General features: G+C 33.7%; 1 protein-coding gene across 6 annotated transcripts in view; it reads left to right on the forward strand.

The window, feature by feature from the left end:
- Nucleotides 1–20,402, forward strand: part of Col19a1 (collagen type XIX alpha 1 chain) — a 319,421-nt gene that overhangs the window by 159,556 nt on the left and 139,463 nt on the right. For all 6 annotated transcript variants that reach the window (XM_048805612.1, XM_048805613.1, XM_048805614.1 and 3 more), the window contains one exon: nt 8,337–8,390. In XM_048805612.1, coding sequence (XP_048661569.1) covers nt 8,337–8,390 — 54 coding nt within the window. The remainder of the gene's footprint in view (nt 1–8,336; nt 8,391–20,402) is intronic.

Consider the following 20,402-nt stretch of genomic DNA (forward strand, 5'->3'; position numbering starts at 1 on the left):
ATGTCTTCATTCACCAGTCCCATTTAACATAGTGTTTGAAACTCCAGCCATTAGACAAAAGAAAGAAATTAAAGGGATACAAATAGGAAAAGAAGAGTTAATACTATGCCTATTAGCCAATGACATCATTCCATATTTAGAAGACCCAAAAATCCACTAGAAAGCTTCTAGAACTCATAATGAATTCAACAACGTAGCAATATATAAAATTAAATCAGTTGCATTCCTATACACTTGTGATGAATCAGCTGAAAGAGAAATCAAGAAAACTATCCCATTCACAATCGCCTCGAAAAACATAAATTGGGGAATCAATCTAACAAAAGCTGTGAAAGACCTCTACAGTGAAAACCACAGAACTCTAAAGAAAGAAATTGAAGAAAACCTTAGAAGATGGAAAGATCGCCAATGTCTTGGCAGAATTAATATTGTCAAAATGACTACACTACCAAAAGTGTTTTACAGATTTAATGCAATCCCTTTTAAAATCCCAATGACATTCTTCATAGAACTAGAAAAGGCAATCATGAAATTCATTTAGAAAAATAAAAGGCCCGGAATAGCTAAAGCAATCTTTAGTGAGAAAAGTGGTACAGGAGCATCACAAAACCAGACCTTAAATTTTCTTATATTTAATATATCTTAGGCTGTTTTTATTCTCCCCTCACACTTGATTGATAATTTGTCATGGTATAGAATTCCAGGCAGAAGAGTGTTTCCTTTAGAATCAAAGTTTCCACTCTGTTGTCCTCTGACATCAGGGTTGCTGCTGAGAAGTCATATTAGCCTTTAGGATTCCTCTTAGTTTCCTAAGAAGTGGGAAAGCAAGAATAATGGTGTCTGGCTATTTCCCGTGCTTCCTTGAGAACTGTTCATGCCTTCAGGAAAGGATATTCCCTGCATCCCCTTTCATTTGGGGCAGAACTGTCCCTAGACTTCTCCCTTCCTTTGTGCCTCCTGGAACGTGGAAATTAGGATATCTCCTGATATGGAACAATTAAGCACTCAATATATAGAAACACTCCTCTCTTCATAGAGCTGGCTTCCAGATCACTGTCTTGTGTGGACTCAGCAATCCTTCCTTTGATACTGAAAGTCAAACATTGATCCTTTCATAACTTTACACTTAAACTATTACAAACTTAATCCTTCCCATGCAAAATGGAAGACCCTAAAAAATAGGAGGTAGGTCAGTAGAAAGAAGTTAAAATGAGAACAGTACTTCAATGTATGCTTTTAGTACATTTTCATTATTTCTTTATTAGAGAATAGGGCAATTTTCTTCTCTTATTACATGGTGTGACTATTTCAATACCAATTTATTTGTTTGTTTTTTTGTTGGTACCAGGGATTGAACCCTGAGTCACATCCCCAGCCCTCTTTATTTTTTTTTTTTTTATTTTCAGACAGAGTCTCACTAAGTAGTCTAGAGCCTCACTAATTTACGCAGGCTGGTCTCAAACTCACAATCTTCCTACCTCAGCCTTCAGAATTTCTGGGCACCACCATGCCCTGTCCTCAGCCCTTTTTATTTTTATTTTTTTTAAATTTTGATATAGGATCTAGCTAATTTCTTAGGACCTTGCTATGTTTCTGAGACTGTTATTGAACTTGAAATCCTCCTGTCTCATCCTCTGATTTAATTTTTAATCCTAAAATTACTAGGTTGTTTCCTACAGTCCAGTCACCTTTGTTGCATAGCTCAAATGTAAAGTTACTAAGTATATGAAATTTTGATTACATTTTATTATGTTGACCATTCTTTAGAAGATATTTAAAAGCAGAATATGTGTCGATTGTCCCTTCTGTCTGCAGAAGAACTCTGTTTCCATGTTGCCAGTGACTTATGGAAAAGTCAGTCCAAAAATCGAGAGAGTTACCATGATCAAACTAACTTTAAAACTAAGCCTATTATATGTTCCCTTGCATACATGTTAAAACAGATGATACAAATTAGTTTGACAGACCACAGCCTACCAGCTTTTTAATCTGTTAACAGAGCCTTGAGTTAACTGAAATCTAGCCATTTCATTAATTAGGTTAGAACCAAAATAAAACAAATCTACAAAAATTTGGTTATAATCAAGAAAATTAAAGGTGAAGTTACCAAAATAAGAAAGTGTTTATGATAAATAAATTAAACTGAATAAAGAATAATTACCAAATATGAAACCAGATTATTTGAAATGATATGAGTACTTTAAGTAACTTGATTAATTTTATTTCTTACTAATTAATAATGTGTATGATACCTTCATCTCTTTAGTTCACTTTTGTTCAGAAGCAAGTGGTTAATCCTCATCAATGTGAGACAAATTAAAGAATTCAGGTTATATTTCTTCCTCCAATGAAGGGCAAACTCTTCAAAATGGAGGTACAGCATCTATCTCACATAAGAAGTAAAAATAACTTGGGTTATTTTGGTATCAAGTGGGATTTGTGGATGAAGAATATAATTATCTAAATTGGATTTTCAGTAGCTATGACAATATTCTACTGAAGAAGTACAAAGTGTAAAGAATCAAAATCTTAGCAGTCATCCATCCATTCAACACCTGCTAAATGCAATTCAATGCTGGGTAATATGTGGAATAGAAAGGAATCGAGAATATATATACAACATACAAATGGATAGTCTCAGGATAGGAGTTAAAAATCACCAGTGGAGAAAAGTTTGTGGGAATTTCAGATGTCTCACAGCATTCCTGATTCAGACTGTACACTGTATTATTTAATTTATAATAGTTCCAGTTTTACAGCACGAATGGTGACTGAAAAGAAGCTATTTCATAATCTATATAATGAAAAGAAATGTGTGTTCTGAGTTCAGAAAAAAAATGGAAAAAGATTATTATTAAATGGATGCCTGCAGCTACAGGGAATGATCACAATCCATTGCATCCCATGTGGAAATGCTTCCAGGGTTATTAGATGGGATTGTTAAGCCTTGAATGCACTGTATATGACCTCTATATTTTAAATTGTTAAAGGTAGGATAAAATTGTTCATCCAATTAGGGACCTTGTTTACTGCAACTGATAATGGTTGAATCATTCCTGTCCACACTACTATTTCATAAGATTTCTCTCCAGTGACAGCTCTTCTTATTGTTCCCTAATCAGCATTACTGGGAACCTTCCTAAGGGCTTTTTTAGTATGTGGAAGACACTATTGTTCTTCATTTTGAAGACATCTATTCCTAGTGTGCCCTGACAACTGCTTATCATAAAGTGACAGATTTTATATATAAACATTAGTTTGTTTTCTGAATACTTACACATCCTAAGGAAAACTCTTTCTTGAGTCATGATAATTCTATGAAATAACTTAAAGTGGGTCATTCCTTTAACTTATTGACATAAATATCCTTGAACTATACTTCTCAAAACTGTAATGAAAATAACTTCTCTCTTCGCACAAGAGCCATATGTCTATTGTAGTTTTACTTATTTGCTTCACCTTTATAAAACGTATTTCCTGAAAATGAATAATTTATTTCCAAAGGACCAAGTATACATATAAAACAAAATTTTATTCTGATGCCCCCAGCTTTAAATTTGTTCTTTCTGTTCTCACATAAAAGGCAGGACTATTTTTATAAAGACAGACAAACTCTGTTTCCATTTTAATTTTGTACATTATATTTGAAAAATAGAAAATCCCCTAGTATTTTAAGAATTTATCCAGATTCTGCTTTATCTTATGTTTCAAGTCTGTGAAGCATATTCTAAAGTAATAATCATAATACTTAAACTCAACTTACTCACATAACATTTCTGTTGAAGTGGGCATTAGGTATCATATGTACTGCAACATTCCTGACATGTAGATGCAAGTAATACTTTAAAACAAAACTCCTAGTTTTTCTTCAGTTCCTTTCCTTAATTGAGAAGTTATGAATATATCTTGCCTCTTCTCACAAATGAAAATGTGTTTGAGTGCAATTAATCTACCCTATTAGTTCTACTAAACATCTGCTATATTTGTTAAACACTTCAAAATTCTATTCTGAACCAGTTAATTCTAAGTAATTTCTCAGTTAAATATTTACATGGGCTTCCATGATGATAAGCCCTAGTTTGTCTTAAATAATCAGCAGATTGTCCAGAGGGAGTTATGTGAAATGCAACACATTATAATAGCTATCCATTGGAAATTAAAAGGGTTTGGCTAGACTTTTCTTTCATATTTTTATCCTAGACAAAAGAAGTAACAGCTTTATGCAGTCTATTCTTTAACATTTTTAATATCCAGAATTCCACTGTGGGAAAAAATCAATGAATGCCTTTATAGAAATATGCAGATGCTGGGCTGGGGTTGTAGCTCAGTGGTTGAGTGCTCGCCTCACATGTGTGAGGCACTGGGTTCAATCCTCACCACCACATACAAAAAGAAACAAATAAAACAAAGATATTGTGTCCATCTACAAAAAGAAAAATTAAACAACAACAACAAAAAAAGAAATATGGAGATGCGTACATCATGAAAATACTAAATATGCTCTCAAACATCTCTTTCATAAAGGTGACAGATTGCATGTTTGTAAAATTTAAGAAGTAGCCCAATTTATAGTTATTTTTAGAGTAGACTAGATAGATGGAAAACATAGAAAAATGGATTAGGTATTCTTTGGACACAGTAAGTGGAAGAGAAAATGCACAGATTATACAAATGTGCTATATTACTAAGATATTTAAGAATATGACTCTCTGGAAAAATTCTATAAAATTTTAGGTAATGGTCAAAGATCTCAATAAGTTTCATAATAGAGAGGAAGTTATAGTTGATAAATGATTCATTCTTAAATAAACAAAAGGCAATCCTAGATATCAGAGAATGGAATAGTTAGAATGAGGATGACAGATAGGACTTGAAGTCCAGGTTATGGGAATAAGAATAATTATATAGAGAGCAGAGCCTTATTCCCTAGCACCTATACCCAGTATTGCTCTCTCTAGTCCAGTGTTTTTTTTCCTCTATGGCCTAATCTACTCAATGTTTATTGATCCTCTTCTATAAATGAGGTAGATGATAGAATGAAGAAGAGCTTCTGTCCTTGAGAACTTATGGGCAACTAAAAAGAGGAGTAGAGCACACACACACAATGACATTTATAAAGCCAGAGTAGGAAAAAAAAAAAGAGCGAAAAGGGTTCTTCTAAGCCCTCCCCACTTATCCTAAGCTACAGCTTACCTGGATCTTAGGTTATTTCTGTAGTTTTCATAGTGATAAGAAAATAGTAAAATTAATGAATTATCCCCAAATTATAATTTCTTAGTCTGGGAAAAATATTATTTTGGTATAGTTGATTAAACTTTTAGTAATGTTAATACAAAATCATTTTTCTTTGTAAATATAAACTGATGTTTAATAAAGACAGTTGGATAATATTATCAACATCATGGTAACATAGCTAGATTTAAAAATACATCATGGAAACAATGTATCATGGATAATTCAAATAGTAAATGATATGTTAGAGATTAAAAAGAATTTAACTGATTTTTCATCATACTGCTGGCTGGGTCATTGACCTAGCAAAGGTGAAAGGAGATTCAGAGATGTGAACCTTCAGGAGTCAGGCTAGTGATTTGTGGATGTGATTTGGTACCATATTTTACTCCTTAGACTTTGCACACAAAAATATAGGAGAATAAATATTTTAATCTGTTTAATATATTCCAAATAAAATTTGATATTCTCATATTGTATAGACTTTTGCTATATAATTATCCCAACTACTAAAGGGAATAGATTTCAATTATATTTCTCAGAATTAAGTATACTCCCTTGATGACATTTGCTGTGTGGATGCTTTAGTAACTCATGTTTAAAAACACTGAAAGAGCTGTCAGCATTTGGATGAACATCAAAGATGTTATATATTAGTTTGGTTATTCACGAAATGATAATAGTTTTCCCAAGGGTAAGAGGGAAGAGTTTAATCTAGAGCCAAGATTGTGTCAGTCTTATAAAAACTGACACAACTCTTTGTAATTATATTGTAATTAATATTTGGTGTGTTAAGATTTTAACATTGTTTCTTCTTAGAAACATTAGGAATTTACCATCCTAAGTTGGCCTAATCAGCCAACTCTCCTTGGATACATATCTTTCAGCAGGTGATTTTTTTTTTTTTAACTGCAGACGAAACTGATTACCTTTTCATCTCTTGGTTTTTAATTACTGCCTAAGTCAATCAAACAAAGGCTTCATGTGCTTCTATAACATTAAATTGTTTCAAAAACAGATAAAAGAAGTGGAAGTGATAAATACTTTAATTTCATTCGTCTACCATAGAGAAGAGTCAGAAAGATTTGGGGGAACATTGAGAAATGGTGATGTGTAATTTTTTGTACTAATGCTTTTTGAACATTAGTTATAATAATTTATATTGAATTCTGATGATTTTAATCAAATGATAGCTCTATAAATGAAAAATTTTTAAATGTCTATCACTTTTTCTATTTAAAATAAAATTAGATGATAAAATTATGCATGTATGACATTTAGTCTTTATGAAATAATTAAAAAATGAATAGGTACATAATAAATAGTTATGGGTCACCACAAATATATCTGGTATTTTAGTTTAAACATAGTCATGACTTTAAAAGTGACTAGGGGACTGGAGGTGTACCTCATTGGTAGAGCTAGTGCTATTTAATGTGTAAGGCCCTGATTTTAACCCCAAGGATACGAAAAGAAAAGAAACAATTGTTTATTTTTTTAAATAGGTAACAAGAGAATACTTTTTCTGGAATTAGGGTGAATTCAGTTTCTTTGAATAAGTACCATAATAGTTTTCATTATAAGTATTTTGAGATCCTTTGAGGTCTTCAGCCAAAAACTTCTATTAGCATGCACTGATTTCCCAGTATGGATGGTTTTCATTCAACCATTAACAAGCTCATACCATCATGTATAAAGACACAGTTTCTACCTATTGTGGCTTAGATCTGGTGAGAGAAACAAATCATGACATGAACAATCATTTAAATGAATTTGTGATAGACACTTTAAGACAAGTACAAGACACTTTAAGCCTGGAATAGGCAACTCATGTGGAGAATCAGGGAAGGTGAAGCATTATTTCCTTACCACCAGTTTGGCTGTAATGTAGAGATTGTTAGAAAGTTCTTCAGATAAGCAAAAGTGACGAGGAAACAGTAGGAATGGAGAGAAATGGATCCAAATATACTTTGGAGATAAAAATCAACCAGACATGGTAACTAGATGTAAGGGGAAGTTTGAGAGAGAAGAGCATAGACTATGAGTTCTAAATATCTAGGAGGAAAGAGCTAGGAGGGTGTCATATGGATTTAGTGAGGTGGGGAATGGTGGAATTACAGTTCAGCTTTGGAGGGAGGGTCCTGAGTTCAGTGTTCAATGTGCTAAATTTCAGATGCCTGTGAGATAGCCACGTGGATCTGTCAAGCAGGCAACTGCACTTTGGATTTATATGTAGCCCAGAGACAAACTGAGGCTATAAATGTAAAAATAATGATTCCTGATCTACAGAATCTGAAGCCCACAAGCATATGAGATCATGGCGAGAACATGTGAACTGAGAAGAAAATGAGCCTAAAATCACCCAAATGTAAATTACACTTGCAGGTCAACAAAAGGAGGAAGCAGAAGAAAAGACTAAGAATCATTAATAACTTTTGGAGATTTAAAAAACTGTAATATTATTTTGAGTTTCAGATTGAGTAGGGATTCCTGTATAATGTAAATATCTAAAAATCAAGAGATTTGACTTCCAACACCTTGGATTTCCTGGGACTTTTTTATGATCTAGAAAAAGATGATTTTTCCTATCACTTGGCAATATTATGAGAAAACATTAAATATCTATGATACTAAAAGTTAAATATTATAAATAGACATGTTTGAAACAAATGTCATAGTCATGTGTTTTCTTAAAAGATACAAAGCTACTATCCACCACCAAAAATGTTTTATTTATGAAGTTTATATATATAAAGAGGTATTTTTTTCTTCCAGCTTGCAGATACTGTTACCTTGTATTTATGGTTGTTTGGTGAAATGTAGTTCCAATTGTATGGGATGTTTTAACTGGGAGTGAATGTTCCATCTCAGGCCTGGTTTGGAACTTCCTTTTATTCTTTTCTGGAGTTAGCTACAAAGATAAACCAGCCAGTGAGAGGCAATTCATCATTATTAATACATTGCATAATTTAACCTTAGAAGAGCTCAAATCACTTAAAACTTTCTTTGTTTTGATGAATGAAATGTGTATTAATTTTCACAACATTCTTTGTGAGACAGGTGTGCTCAAATCTGTATCAACATGTGTCTTCTTTCCCTTACAGGGTTCCATAGGGATGCAAGGCCCCCAAGGTCCACCTGGAAAAGAAGGTCAAAGGGTAAGTACACTTGGAACAGCTGGTAGGCATTGCTAGCTCAGGGGATAGTTATTTCTGCATACTAAAAGAAATACAAAATATAGCAAGCAGATGGTCATATAGAGAGTATCAACTACCCAAAGGCTGAAATTTAAGATTAGAGATTTTGACAGAGGTTTTACTTCAGAAAAAGTAAAGCACCACATGTAAAAAGGTAATTATTTGGGTAAAATGAAGTAGCCATAATTTGATCTAGAGCACTTTGGTCATAATTTCTGTTAAGTTAATCAATGTCATAGTGGAAGTCCAGCCCATTCATGAATTCTATAAAAACTGTGGCTATTAACCACATTGTTTAGCCAAATTTAATTATTGATACTAGTAACTCTTTGTTGCTTTCCTTTAAAGCATTATGCCTTTAACTGAAGTAAAAGAGTACATGAATACATTGTAAGTGCAATTGGAAGTATTTCAATGACCTTCTATCTAGTCCATTCTTGTCATTCACCAAAAAAAGGTAGCTCTGCTGTGTTGCTACAGCTGGCTTTCTTGTGGCTTACTATTGTTACTACCATTTTCAAATCAGTTTGAAATTTCAAAACATTTGTATAGGATTTCTCATTTGACTACTTATGAAAAGTCTGTGCAAAATAGAACTGGTACTATTCTAAGGTTAAGGACTTCTGTAACCTTAGAGATGAGGATTCTGTGACTTAGGGGTTTAGATGACTTGTTTAAACTCGGACTTCTAATTCTGAATCCTATGTTTTCTTTTAGTGTCCCAGTATATTAACCCCAAATCCATTCTTAAGTCATTCTCATTTATTATTCCCTGTTCTGTCCTATTGTAAAAAGTCTGTTTCCTTAAGTACTTCAGAGTCCTTCAAATATTTGAGGGCTAATAACTATATTTTATTAAGGTTTACTATTTTTTAAACTAATAAAATCCCAATTCTCTTAACTCTTTCTTTTGCCATGAGGCTTCATGACTATCTTACAGTCTGACACTGTTTTCCAGAAAACACTCACTGGCTGGAAGGTGTCAGGAATGGGACTGGACACATGTGGCTTCATTTAGAGCAGAGTAAACTGTGGCAAGCAGGCCCTGTACCAGAAGCAGAGTACTATTTTCTATTCCAATCTAAGATTGAGCCAGGGCTTCTTTTCCTGTCATCGAACCATTGATTGGTACTACATGTGGTCAACTAAATGTCCCTCTCTTTTGCCTTAATGAAAACTTCTGGCATCAGATCTTCCTTCTTTCTGTTATATTGTATAGTTGCTTTTTGAATTACAGAGTAGGAACTGATCCTTGATGTTTTTATATTTCATCTTCTGGATTTTGGTCCCTAATACCATTTTATTGCTTGGGAGTTATTTTGTAGTAATATTGTTGTTGTTTAAAAATTTACATCCTGTTTTCCAGTGAAATAGCTCCCAGCTCTCTGTGCTCACCTTATGTCTTCATTTACATCATTAATAAATTCTTACCAGAACAGGCCTGACAACCCTGTGTAGAATCAGTGTAGCCTCCCCTCTTTTCTACAATTGATATTCTTGTGACACGATAATCAAATCATGTACAATGCACTTGAACTCTACCTCCTCCCCACCCACATTTCTTAATTTGGTTTGTAAGATAATTATGAGAGACATGTCAGATACTAGTTGAAATGAAAATATATTCAAATGAGGCTTTTTAAAAATAATATGCTTCAAATTGAAATTGTACCCTATGAATGCTTGCATTTCAGAAGATAGGTTTAAGAATGAATTAAACTTATGTATTTTTCATGATAATTATGGAGGCAATTATTTGAATTGTAAAGTTCACTCACTATTTGATGCAAATTTACTTCATTTATAAATATGTATAATCCGGAAAAATTTATATTACTTTTCTATCAAGTATAACAGTGTCAAAAACTAAAGAATATCATAGAATTTTATGGTCACTGTTAGGCATAATTTGTCATTATTGCTACTGTTCTCACTCAAATGCTATATTAATCAAAGGAAGTAGCTATAACAGGTATTATTGACATACATTATACACATTTACAAATCATTTCCAACTATGCTTAGTGATTTGTTCTACTTTATAAGCTACTGGAATGAGACTCAAATTACTTTAAGAAATGAGTATTCTTACAAATGTGGTCACCTAAACATAATGGTGACACTAAAGGCTATCACCATTTCTTCTCTATTCCAGAGGTAAATGACATTCAGCTTTTAGGCACATACATAGATTCATATGTGTATGAGTGGATGTATGTATATATACACATTCATATCTTTTGAGAGCAAATACTAATAATTTTTCCCTTTCATTGCAGATTGCAATACAATAATTAGAAAAAAATTATTATTATTAATTATTATTAATTAGATACAATAATTAGAAAAAAAGTCTATGAATTTAAAACAAAATTTTTATTGAACCACTGTCAATAAGACTCTTATATTTTGGCTACAGGTGTTTGACCAGAAATTTACTATCATTAAGGTTATTTCAATGAAGTATAAAGTTTGTGGCAAGTCCTGTGTACTTTACTTGTAGATATAATGTCTTTAAGGATAACATTTAATTTTAGACAAATCAGTAATATCTTGGTTTTCCTTAGTGAGTAGCTACTGCTCTATACTTTGAAAAATAACCAACATCATAGAAACATGTTAATATTACTAACATTATTTTTATTAAGACATAAGTAATCTGAACAAATGATCTTTTTTCTCTTTAATTCTTTGTGTAAATTTTTTTCGTGAGCACAATAGGAATACAATATTTCTCAAGTACAACATCAGAATTCTGTTTGTAGTTTTTAGTTGATTATATCTTTTTGTTGTCTTTTAAGCCACTAAATCTTCATTTGTAAACTATTAATTTTAATAAAATGTAGTAGTAATGTTTTTCTAACAACTGCTCTTCAACAGTGTTTTGTGACAATATATCTGGGATTTATATGTTTCTTAACCTATTTCTTTTTTGAATATTTTATATGATGTTGATTTTTTTTTCTTTTTCCTTTATTGACTCTTTGTAGTCCTGCAAGTGAAACATTTAGATGGCACATTTTTAAGTCTTATACACTATATAGATCAACATAACTTTTAGAATTCAACTAACATTAAATATTGACCTCACACTACAGCTGTGAGTGTGTTGGAGAATAGCATGGGGTTCTACCCACTAGAAGCCTAGAGGGTGTACAGCCCATGAGGATAGAAGAGTAGGCTAGGAGGGAAGTAGGACATGTCAAGGGTAAGAAATTAAAAAGAGAGTTTTTGAAGTTTTGTGGAGGGTTCAGCAGTTCTAAAATTTGGAACTAAGTCAGCAGAAAGATGTTGGATAAGAGAAGTGGTTGAAATTGGTACCTTTGAGAGGGAACCCTTTATTGAATAATTGAGAAGGTATTGGAAAGGAAAATTGGAAAAACAGTTATAATGAAGTTAGAGGGTCAATTGTGAGGAGGAAGAGGCAGCAATGCATAATCTGGTGGAGGGTTAAGGACAGGAACTGGATGGAAACCTAGAGAAGTATCTTACTAAAAAGTGGAATATTTCAGGTAGCTGAGCATGTTCATGGATGTGAATGTGAAACATCTCAAAAGTACTGGCATTGGTAAAAATTTAGAGATGTAGATTCTTTTAGGATTTTTTAATATTCCTAATAGAATCTCCCTGAATAAAAAGAAAATTAAAAATATTTAATATAACCTTGGGTTTTTCCTTTATAGTCACATTAAAAGCATGTCTGAATAATTTCAAAATTAAGTCTATAACTTACCTTGGTAATTTTAGAAGATATCAGTCTAGGGGCCCTGGGAAAACAATTTATCAATGAGTTAGCTAGTTTCTGTCATGCACAAAAAATTTGTGTGGCTTCACCAGATGACCCTTATTCTTATATTATTATCTAATTGTAATCCTGAACAGAAATTTATTTTATATTTCCTTTAACTTATCATTTGTCTCCCTCACTCCTGATCTCAAATTTTCCTCTTTGCCTGGTCCAGTCCTTTTCCCTCTTTAGGCAACATTCCTTTGACTGGCTCCTTCCAACATTTGGGGGCTGATTTCACAGTCTCTTGAAGTACTTGCTGCAAACTGCCTCTGGGGTAAAGATCCCTTGCATTCTAAACAGCACAGAGAACAGAAGGAGGTATCCCTTTGCACTAACCAGACTTGGTGGCAAAATAACTGGGTCCTGTTTCCTAGATGAGGTGGGATCCTGCAGAGGTATGGGCAGGACAGGGCCAGCAGCATGTCTGCAACACAAGTAGCATGAGGCTCTCCATGGAGGTCTCTGAACAGGCTCTGGGCCAGACCTGCCAGAATTTCAATCCCAGCTTGGCCACTCATTAGTGGTGTGATCTTAGATAAGTTCTGCAGCCTCTCTATGCCTGTTTCCCAATTTAGAAAATGGAAATAATAATAATAATACCCAATAGGGCTGTTAGAAGGAGTATGCCAAGGCATGAGGTATATCATTACTTTCATACCAGCTTAGTGACCCACAGATGTTTGTTGAAGGGAAAACAAGCATATAACATCGTTATACAGGACTTGATTAAAGAAAGTGTATAATAAATAAATCAAGAGAATTTGTTGAAGTCACTGTTTTCACTATTGCTTCACTACACCCATTTTATTTGACTTTTACCTGAATTCTTACTTTCTCTGGATGTCCATGCTATGTTTTAATTCCCTAGAAACTTCATGAGGCTCAGTATGATATTAAAATTAAGCATATATAAAAGCTTACAAATGGTTGATTATTTCCTTTCCCTTAAAGAAGAGATGAAGATTGATGTCCTCATTGTGGAGTAGCCAAGGGCTCAATTTGTTTTATAAATAAATTGTGTTGATCATATATGAATTTACCAGGAGTTTCATAAACAACACCTTGTTTTCATCTATTAGTTTGTTTTTGAATTTGTTTATATGCTTTACCTAAGACAAAACAAACAGTGACATAAATTATGTTTTAAAAATTATTGGGTTTATTGATCCCTATAGGAAAAAAGTACATAAAAGTCATTTTTGCTCTGCTGAAATCAACACATACAACAGGACTCACCCACGCAAAATTTTCCTTAGACTGATTTGCTTTTATGGAGCTTAGTATATTTTTCAAGGGAAATTCTGCCTCTGTAACCCAGCCATGTTCATTGAAAGCTGTAGAGAACACAGCAAGCCAGAAGAACAGGTCAGACCTGCCTCACAATACAGTAAAAAGAAAATAACATTTCTTCTTACTTCAGGATGGCTTATTCCAAGGGGCTAACCTCACAACAATATGCTTTACCTAATATGATCTCATAGTTCCAATGAGGCAGATTCAGGGTCTTATAGAAACCACAAATTATTTGCAATTGAACATTCTTACACAGGTTTGATTTGTGGGGAGAAAACTTACATAGAAAAGCACAAATAGTAATAAATTTCAGCTTCAGGAAATGTTTGATTAGTTACATAGAAAATGAGAGAGAAATATAAAGTTATCAACTTCTTTATGCATTAAAACCAGCATTGACCTTTAAAATGCACAGTGAATTTTCCCTACTTTCTGCTCCCCCATTGGAGCTATGACTGGTGTCCTTGTACCAAAAAGGCATTTTACCAATAAAAAAAAAAATTAACTCCAGTCCTGAGTAGAATAAAAATATAGAAAAATAAGCATCATTGTTGGCTTGGATTATATATAATCTGTAGATAGTCATATTGAGGTGAAATCTTAGAGGTTCTGGATTCTACAACCATTGGTTCATGTTTCCTGCACACGTTGTAAACTTTCTAGCATACAGATGACGTCTTTTTTCATTGACTTTCTATGACATTTTCTCAGAATAGCTGCACTGGAAGAATTTGGGGAGTTTATAAGAAATATCATCTTTTAGCCTGTCTAACATTTCTAGATGGATAACTGAGAAATTGTGTACCCTGTTTAGGTTCTAGGCAAGAGCTACATAACTTCCCCAACATCTTGCTTGGATTTACAAAACCAAATATGAGGCTGGATAAAAATGACCAAATCTGTTTTTATCCCTGCATTCCTATTTACAGAGCTTCCTTAGCAGAATTTGGGTGATTGCTGGCTCCCAAAGCTGGATCAGATACAGCTGTTGAAGCAATGGAGTAACACAGGAAGGCAGGAAAGAGGCTATTACACATTAATGTCAAGCAAATGTCCGCAAGAGTGTAGTTGAGGAACAAGGATGAGAATTCTCTACTTTTACCTCTCACTTCGTTTCTGGTGGGAAATATATATCAACAGAACAAGATGTTGGGAGACAACTTCTCACTTAGTCTAATTAAAATCAGGTGGAAAAGAGACAGTACAAGATGTAGTGCAGACTTTGTGTGAACAGGTCTTAGATAAAGTTAAATATCGCAGCTAATGACAGTGTGCCTGTTGTCCATTGTGGTGAATTTCACTCTAATTAGTGGTCTCTGCAGTGTGCTTTAAAGCAGAAGAGAGAAAAAAAAGCACTGGGAAGACTGTCAATGAAAGTAGAAAAAAGTAAAAGTTAGTAACCAATGATTTTGTTCCAATAATACTCATATAGATAGTAAAACCACAATGAGGTGAAGTTCTTACATTCATTCAAACAAAGAGCCAAATGACCCTGTTTGTATTGGGATAAAGTAACTATAAATTATCTCTGTTATTTGGATTAGAAAAAAGGACATGTTTCATATTTTTTCAAAGAGGATGCTGACTCTGAATGGCTTGTTTATTTATGTGCCTGACCCCTGGAGCTATGAAAGAAGCATACCATCTCATGGGGGCTCCTTTAAAGTGAAGACACTCAGTCCCTGAGGCCCAGATAGGCTGAACTTCAGAGACATGGGCCTGGGAGAGGGAGGGACCTATTTTTAGGAACATCAAACTGTTACATTTTTGAGCTGAAAGGAAATGATAGTGTCATTTCAGTTCACCAAATAAGGAAACTGAGGTCCAGAAAAATTCAGCAATTCTCTAGGGCTTCAAAGCTATTTATTCTCTTTATTCAATATAATAGGAAGTACTATCTATTTTGTAGTACTATACCAAAATTCATATATATCTTTAAAATGGAGAATATTGAGAATTTAACCAAAGCACTAACTTAAAACCAACTTTATTTTTCTTAGTACTATATGTTATACAGGAAAAGTATGACTAGTTACAGTTGATAATTTTGGGGTCCCAACACATTGGAAAGTGCACATTCTATCCCCCAGGCCCTGTTTATCCTACACCAGCAGTTAGGAACCATCATTGCCTGGCTAATGGGGATCTGGGGCTGCGAGTCTGACCTGTTCCCTTCCATCTGTGAGACTGGACTAACTCATGACTTCAGGCAAATAATTTCAAATTCTAATCTAAATTTATCTGTTTTTATCATAGCTTAGCCCTCAGGTCCTTTATGGAATTAAGCCAAAAGCACTTTGAATGCACTCTGGTGACAGGTGTTTGTGGAAATGTCTTATAAATGTTACCCACTTAGCCACAAAAAGGGAATCGGAGAAAGCACTCTGCCAGAATGGTCACTTCCTGACATGCCTGCATCCACATCTTAACTGTGTCTGCAGCACAGTGAATACCTTAGCAACCATTAGGTGCATTTGCCATGGGAAATGTCAAGTACAAAGTTATTTATCCATTTGGGAGAGAGTGAATCTATGTGTGGATGGCTGCCAATACCAAGAATTATTCACAAGTTATTAATCAATTTGTGAAACACAAACATAAGAGTTTTCAGAAATGCAAAGCATTTGGAACATGAAACACTTTTATGGCCTAATGACTTTGAAAGTCAGCAAATTATGTTTCCAATAAATAATCAAGCTCTCAACTGTTTTAAAACTCCATAGTATCTTGAGTTATCTTAGGTAACAGCACAGAATTTCAAAAGCCAGTTTTACTTTATAGCAGTTTAGTTTTATCAACATATTATATTAAAAGTCTCAGGGGAGAGGAACAATTACAAAATAAATATGCTGCAATAATTCTAAGAAAAGTTGGAAATTTGTCTTCTTCATGATGTAATTTAATCAATAGTTTCTGGGCATAATAGTATTCAGAGTAATTATTGAATTCTCCTAAAATAGCTTTGAACTACTTTTCCTCATTTTCCTTAAAAACCAGTAAACTTTTATTTAGATTTTTGTCATGAATAGTTATGGATACATTTGATATCCATTTGACATTTTTAATATGTTCTACACGTATGTTTATATGCATGAGTGTGTCACCCATTATGCCTTTTAAATTCACATTAGTATAAAACATGCTGTTACCACTATATTATGTATCATTCATGGTTCCAACATCACTAAACACATAGCTTGGCCATTTGCAAAGCCTGATGTTTGTATTGCTTACATCAGAGATGTTAACAATGTGTCTATGGAATTATAAAGAAGAATGACAAAGGAATATTTTAAAGTGTGTTAGGATGCACATAAAATTCAATAAAATAAATACATATAATTTGTTTGCATTAAATAATGATATTTTACTTTTATTCAATAATGCCACCTTAAGAAACAAACCCTAGAATACATAATAAAAAGAGGGAGATACCATTGAAGAAAATAATACTTTTCTTTCTCTCATATTAAAGGCCACATCTTCATACTTTCCACTGGCCATGTTTAGCCCAGTGTTTCATATATTTTGCAAAAACAATTCCATAGCTTTGTGCATTGACTCAACTATATTTCTTGTTTATCTTCAAAAGCATTTATAAATGCAATCAAGCCAAAATCTCTATACTGAGAAGACAGAGCTAATTAGTAGAGAATAAAAGGCAAAAAATAAGCAAAAACACCTATATTGAGGGAAACAATTTTATTTGAATAAAAATCTTTCCTTTGAGATATCTGAGATCCCTTTTGTTTATTCAAGAAATATTTGAGTGCCTGTTTTGTGTGAGGTAACATGCAAGTTGGCCTAGGTTGAGTTTCCCTAAAAGCAGAGATTTCTTGAGATTTTTCTACAAGTGATTTATAAAAGAAATCTGTATAATAGTAAAGGGGAGGGGGAGAAAGAAGAGAAAATTATGAGCAAAATATGGTTTTGAAAGAAATCTCATCTAATCCCACAAAGTACCCTGGAGCACCATGGAGTTTGTCCCACCTTGAAGCAAGGAGCCAAGCAAGATACCCACCCACCACTCACCCCACCCCAGGTGAAAGATGGATAATCCTTATAAATTCCATCAGGGATGACAGCCCCTGTAGATTAAGGTCGTCCACTGGGAAATGTGCCAGTAGCAGTGAACATCCAAGGCAGCCAGCACCAACCAAGCCTGGCACCAACTGCCTCTCCTCTGGAGGAGGAGTAAATAATTCTCCACATCATGAGGACAGGAGTCTCAATGGCCTTTAACAGAAGTGAAGACATGACAATAGCTTTGAAAATACTAGCCTTATAGAGAGTATTTTTTATGTTGGAGCAGGTGATAGGTCTATTCTTTCAGTCTGATAAATAAGTAATTAAAGGGATAAATTCAAGACACACTTATAAAAACAAGCTTAGTGGCCAGATGGTACAGACATCGAGAAGAGCAAACATAGAGCAGAGGTAAGGAGCCAATGGACTTAAGTATCAAAAGTGATTCCTGATATAACAAATCTGAAATGATTATAGTTCCCTTAACCAAAGTGAAGAATACTAGAGGAAAACTTTCTTTTGGAGATGATTCCATTAAAAGTCTATAGCATTGGAGTTGTAAAAGGGACCTGCAATTGAAAGTGCATCAGTCCCTTAAAACCTAGGTTAAAATTATAAGAAAAGGGACAGAATTTACTGTTAGGAAGCCATTAGATTATGAATGATAATCAAAGCTACCAGAGTGGGTGGGGTGGCCAAAGGACAGTCTGTAGAAAGAAAAGAACTCAAAGGTAGAATCTTGAAATTAGAATAGGAGTGGATTGGGAGATGAGCAAGAGGTTAAAATTATCAGGGAGGATGAGGCCTGAGGAAAGGCCATTGGTGATCTTGAAGGAGGCTAGTTTCCATGAGGGGCTGTGCTGTGCAGAGTCAGTGGGACATTACACAGGTCTTAGGATTACAGTATGCATGGAGAAAGTCAGAAGATTTTGCTCTATTACTCTCAGAAACAGGTATATATAGAGAGATGGCCTACGACCACTTTTGGAGAAGGCAAAGAAGAGATTTTCTTTTCATACTTGAATTAACATTTATAAGCTAAAGCAAAGAAATAAAAAAATAGAGATACTGAAGATGCAAATGACAGGAAACAATAGTAAATAACTCATATGTACCTAGAGGAGGTTGAAATGCATGGCTCAAATATAAACAGGGTTCATCCTCTCTGTGTGGAAGACACATGCGAAGGGCAGAGGGACATGAGCACTTACTCCAGGGGTCACACTGGGAATAAAAGCATATTGCATAGTCATCTTACACAGAAAAACAGTTATCAGACTATGTATGATTGACAAAAATTTTTGCTATTTCTAGGAGATGCTGCTCTCAAATTGTTCATTGTTTCCAGGCCAATAAAATTTATAGCTACTACTTTTTCCCTTCATGAACAGAAAGCCCAAGCCAGTAAGGTAAATGCAGAGAAATAAAGTTGAGAAACCAAGCTAAAAGAAAGTGGAGACATTGAGAGAAGAAAAGGTCTATTACAGCAATTTCAGAATGTTGTTAGATTGTTTGAAATACTGGTAAAACTGTAGGCATTTCATTCTACCCCTTCTTTCTGCACATCTTTTGTTTTATAAATACCACACGTATCTTAGAAGAACATTTCTTTCATTCACCATTTGTCTGAATTCATTTATTTGCTTTACAAATCCATTTTGCTAGAATACAACTCTAACTTCTTAGAAAACTTTGTTTTATTGGTATAACACAAATGATGTCAAGATAAAATACTGTCAAAATCAAATTGTTCTTATCTTTATTGCTTTTGGCAATTTTCACATTTTATATCTCTGCACTCATCCCATAAACCATCATTTATTTTTTTCTTAAATGATATAAAATTTCTAAAGCATGCTAATTAGTATCTTTCCTAAGCTAGGGAATGTCAAGGGAATGGTTTACCTTCTAAGTAGTCCTACCTGTGTCTTTTATCAATAAATCCTCTGGTTATAGTTACAATTCTTCATATACTATACTGCTAACTAACTGTGAACTTAGCATCTTTTTCATGGGGAGCTGAAAGGACTGAACATGATGTATTCCTTTGCAGTTGTTGTCATGGAGATAAAATCCTTTTCAAAGTAAAGTAGGGATGGCATAAAATTACTAATTTAAAAGTTATGCTTCTCATTTAATATTGAAAATGGTACACTATTTCCTTTCATTTTGTCAAAATTGCTTGACTTGAGTATGTCTAATATACTTTTATTAGATAATTTCTCATACAAGAAAAACTGAAGCTAAAAAAATTAAATAGGTGAATTCCCCACAGCATTTATTAGGATGGGATTTCCATTTTTAATATTTTATTCTTAAGATTTATAACATTCCTAATTATTTCCCTCATGCTGTACCTCCATATTCTTTCTTTATATTTTGCTGTTCAATTTCAAATCTAATTACCTCTAATGAGTTTTCTTAAACACAATCTGTTTCTTTTCTCTCTCTCTCTCTCTCTCTCTCTCTCTCTCTCTCTCTCTCTCTTTACTTTGCCATATCATTTCCAACAATGAGACACACCTTTCAGCATGATTACAATTAGGAAGATGAACAGATCTACAAAACTTTCTTACATCTTATTGCCTATGATAAGATTTTGAAAATTTTGTAGACATTCTTTTAAAAAAAGTCAAAAAGGACAGGCTTAGAAAATAAACCTATAACTTAATAACTTCATTTTGATTGTATTACAAATCATCGGCATCACCACTTTCTAGAGATATTGCAAATGAGCTGAACTGCCATTAATTAGATGGGAAGAGTCAACTGATGGCAAAAGGGGGCGATGGAAACAGTGCCTACAAAATCCTTGTGAGAACTAGGTGATGATCAAAGGAGACCAGGGATAAGGGACAGAGGAA

This window comes from Marmota marmota, unplaced genomic scaffold, assembly GCF_001458135.2.
Source record: "Marmota marmota marmota unplaced genomic scaffold, marMar, whole genome shotgun sequence".
Lineage (NCBI taxonomy): Eukaryota > Metazoa > Chordata > Mammalia > Rodentia > Sciuridae > Marmota > Marmota marmota.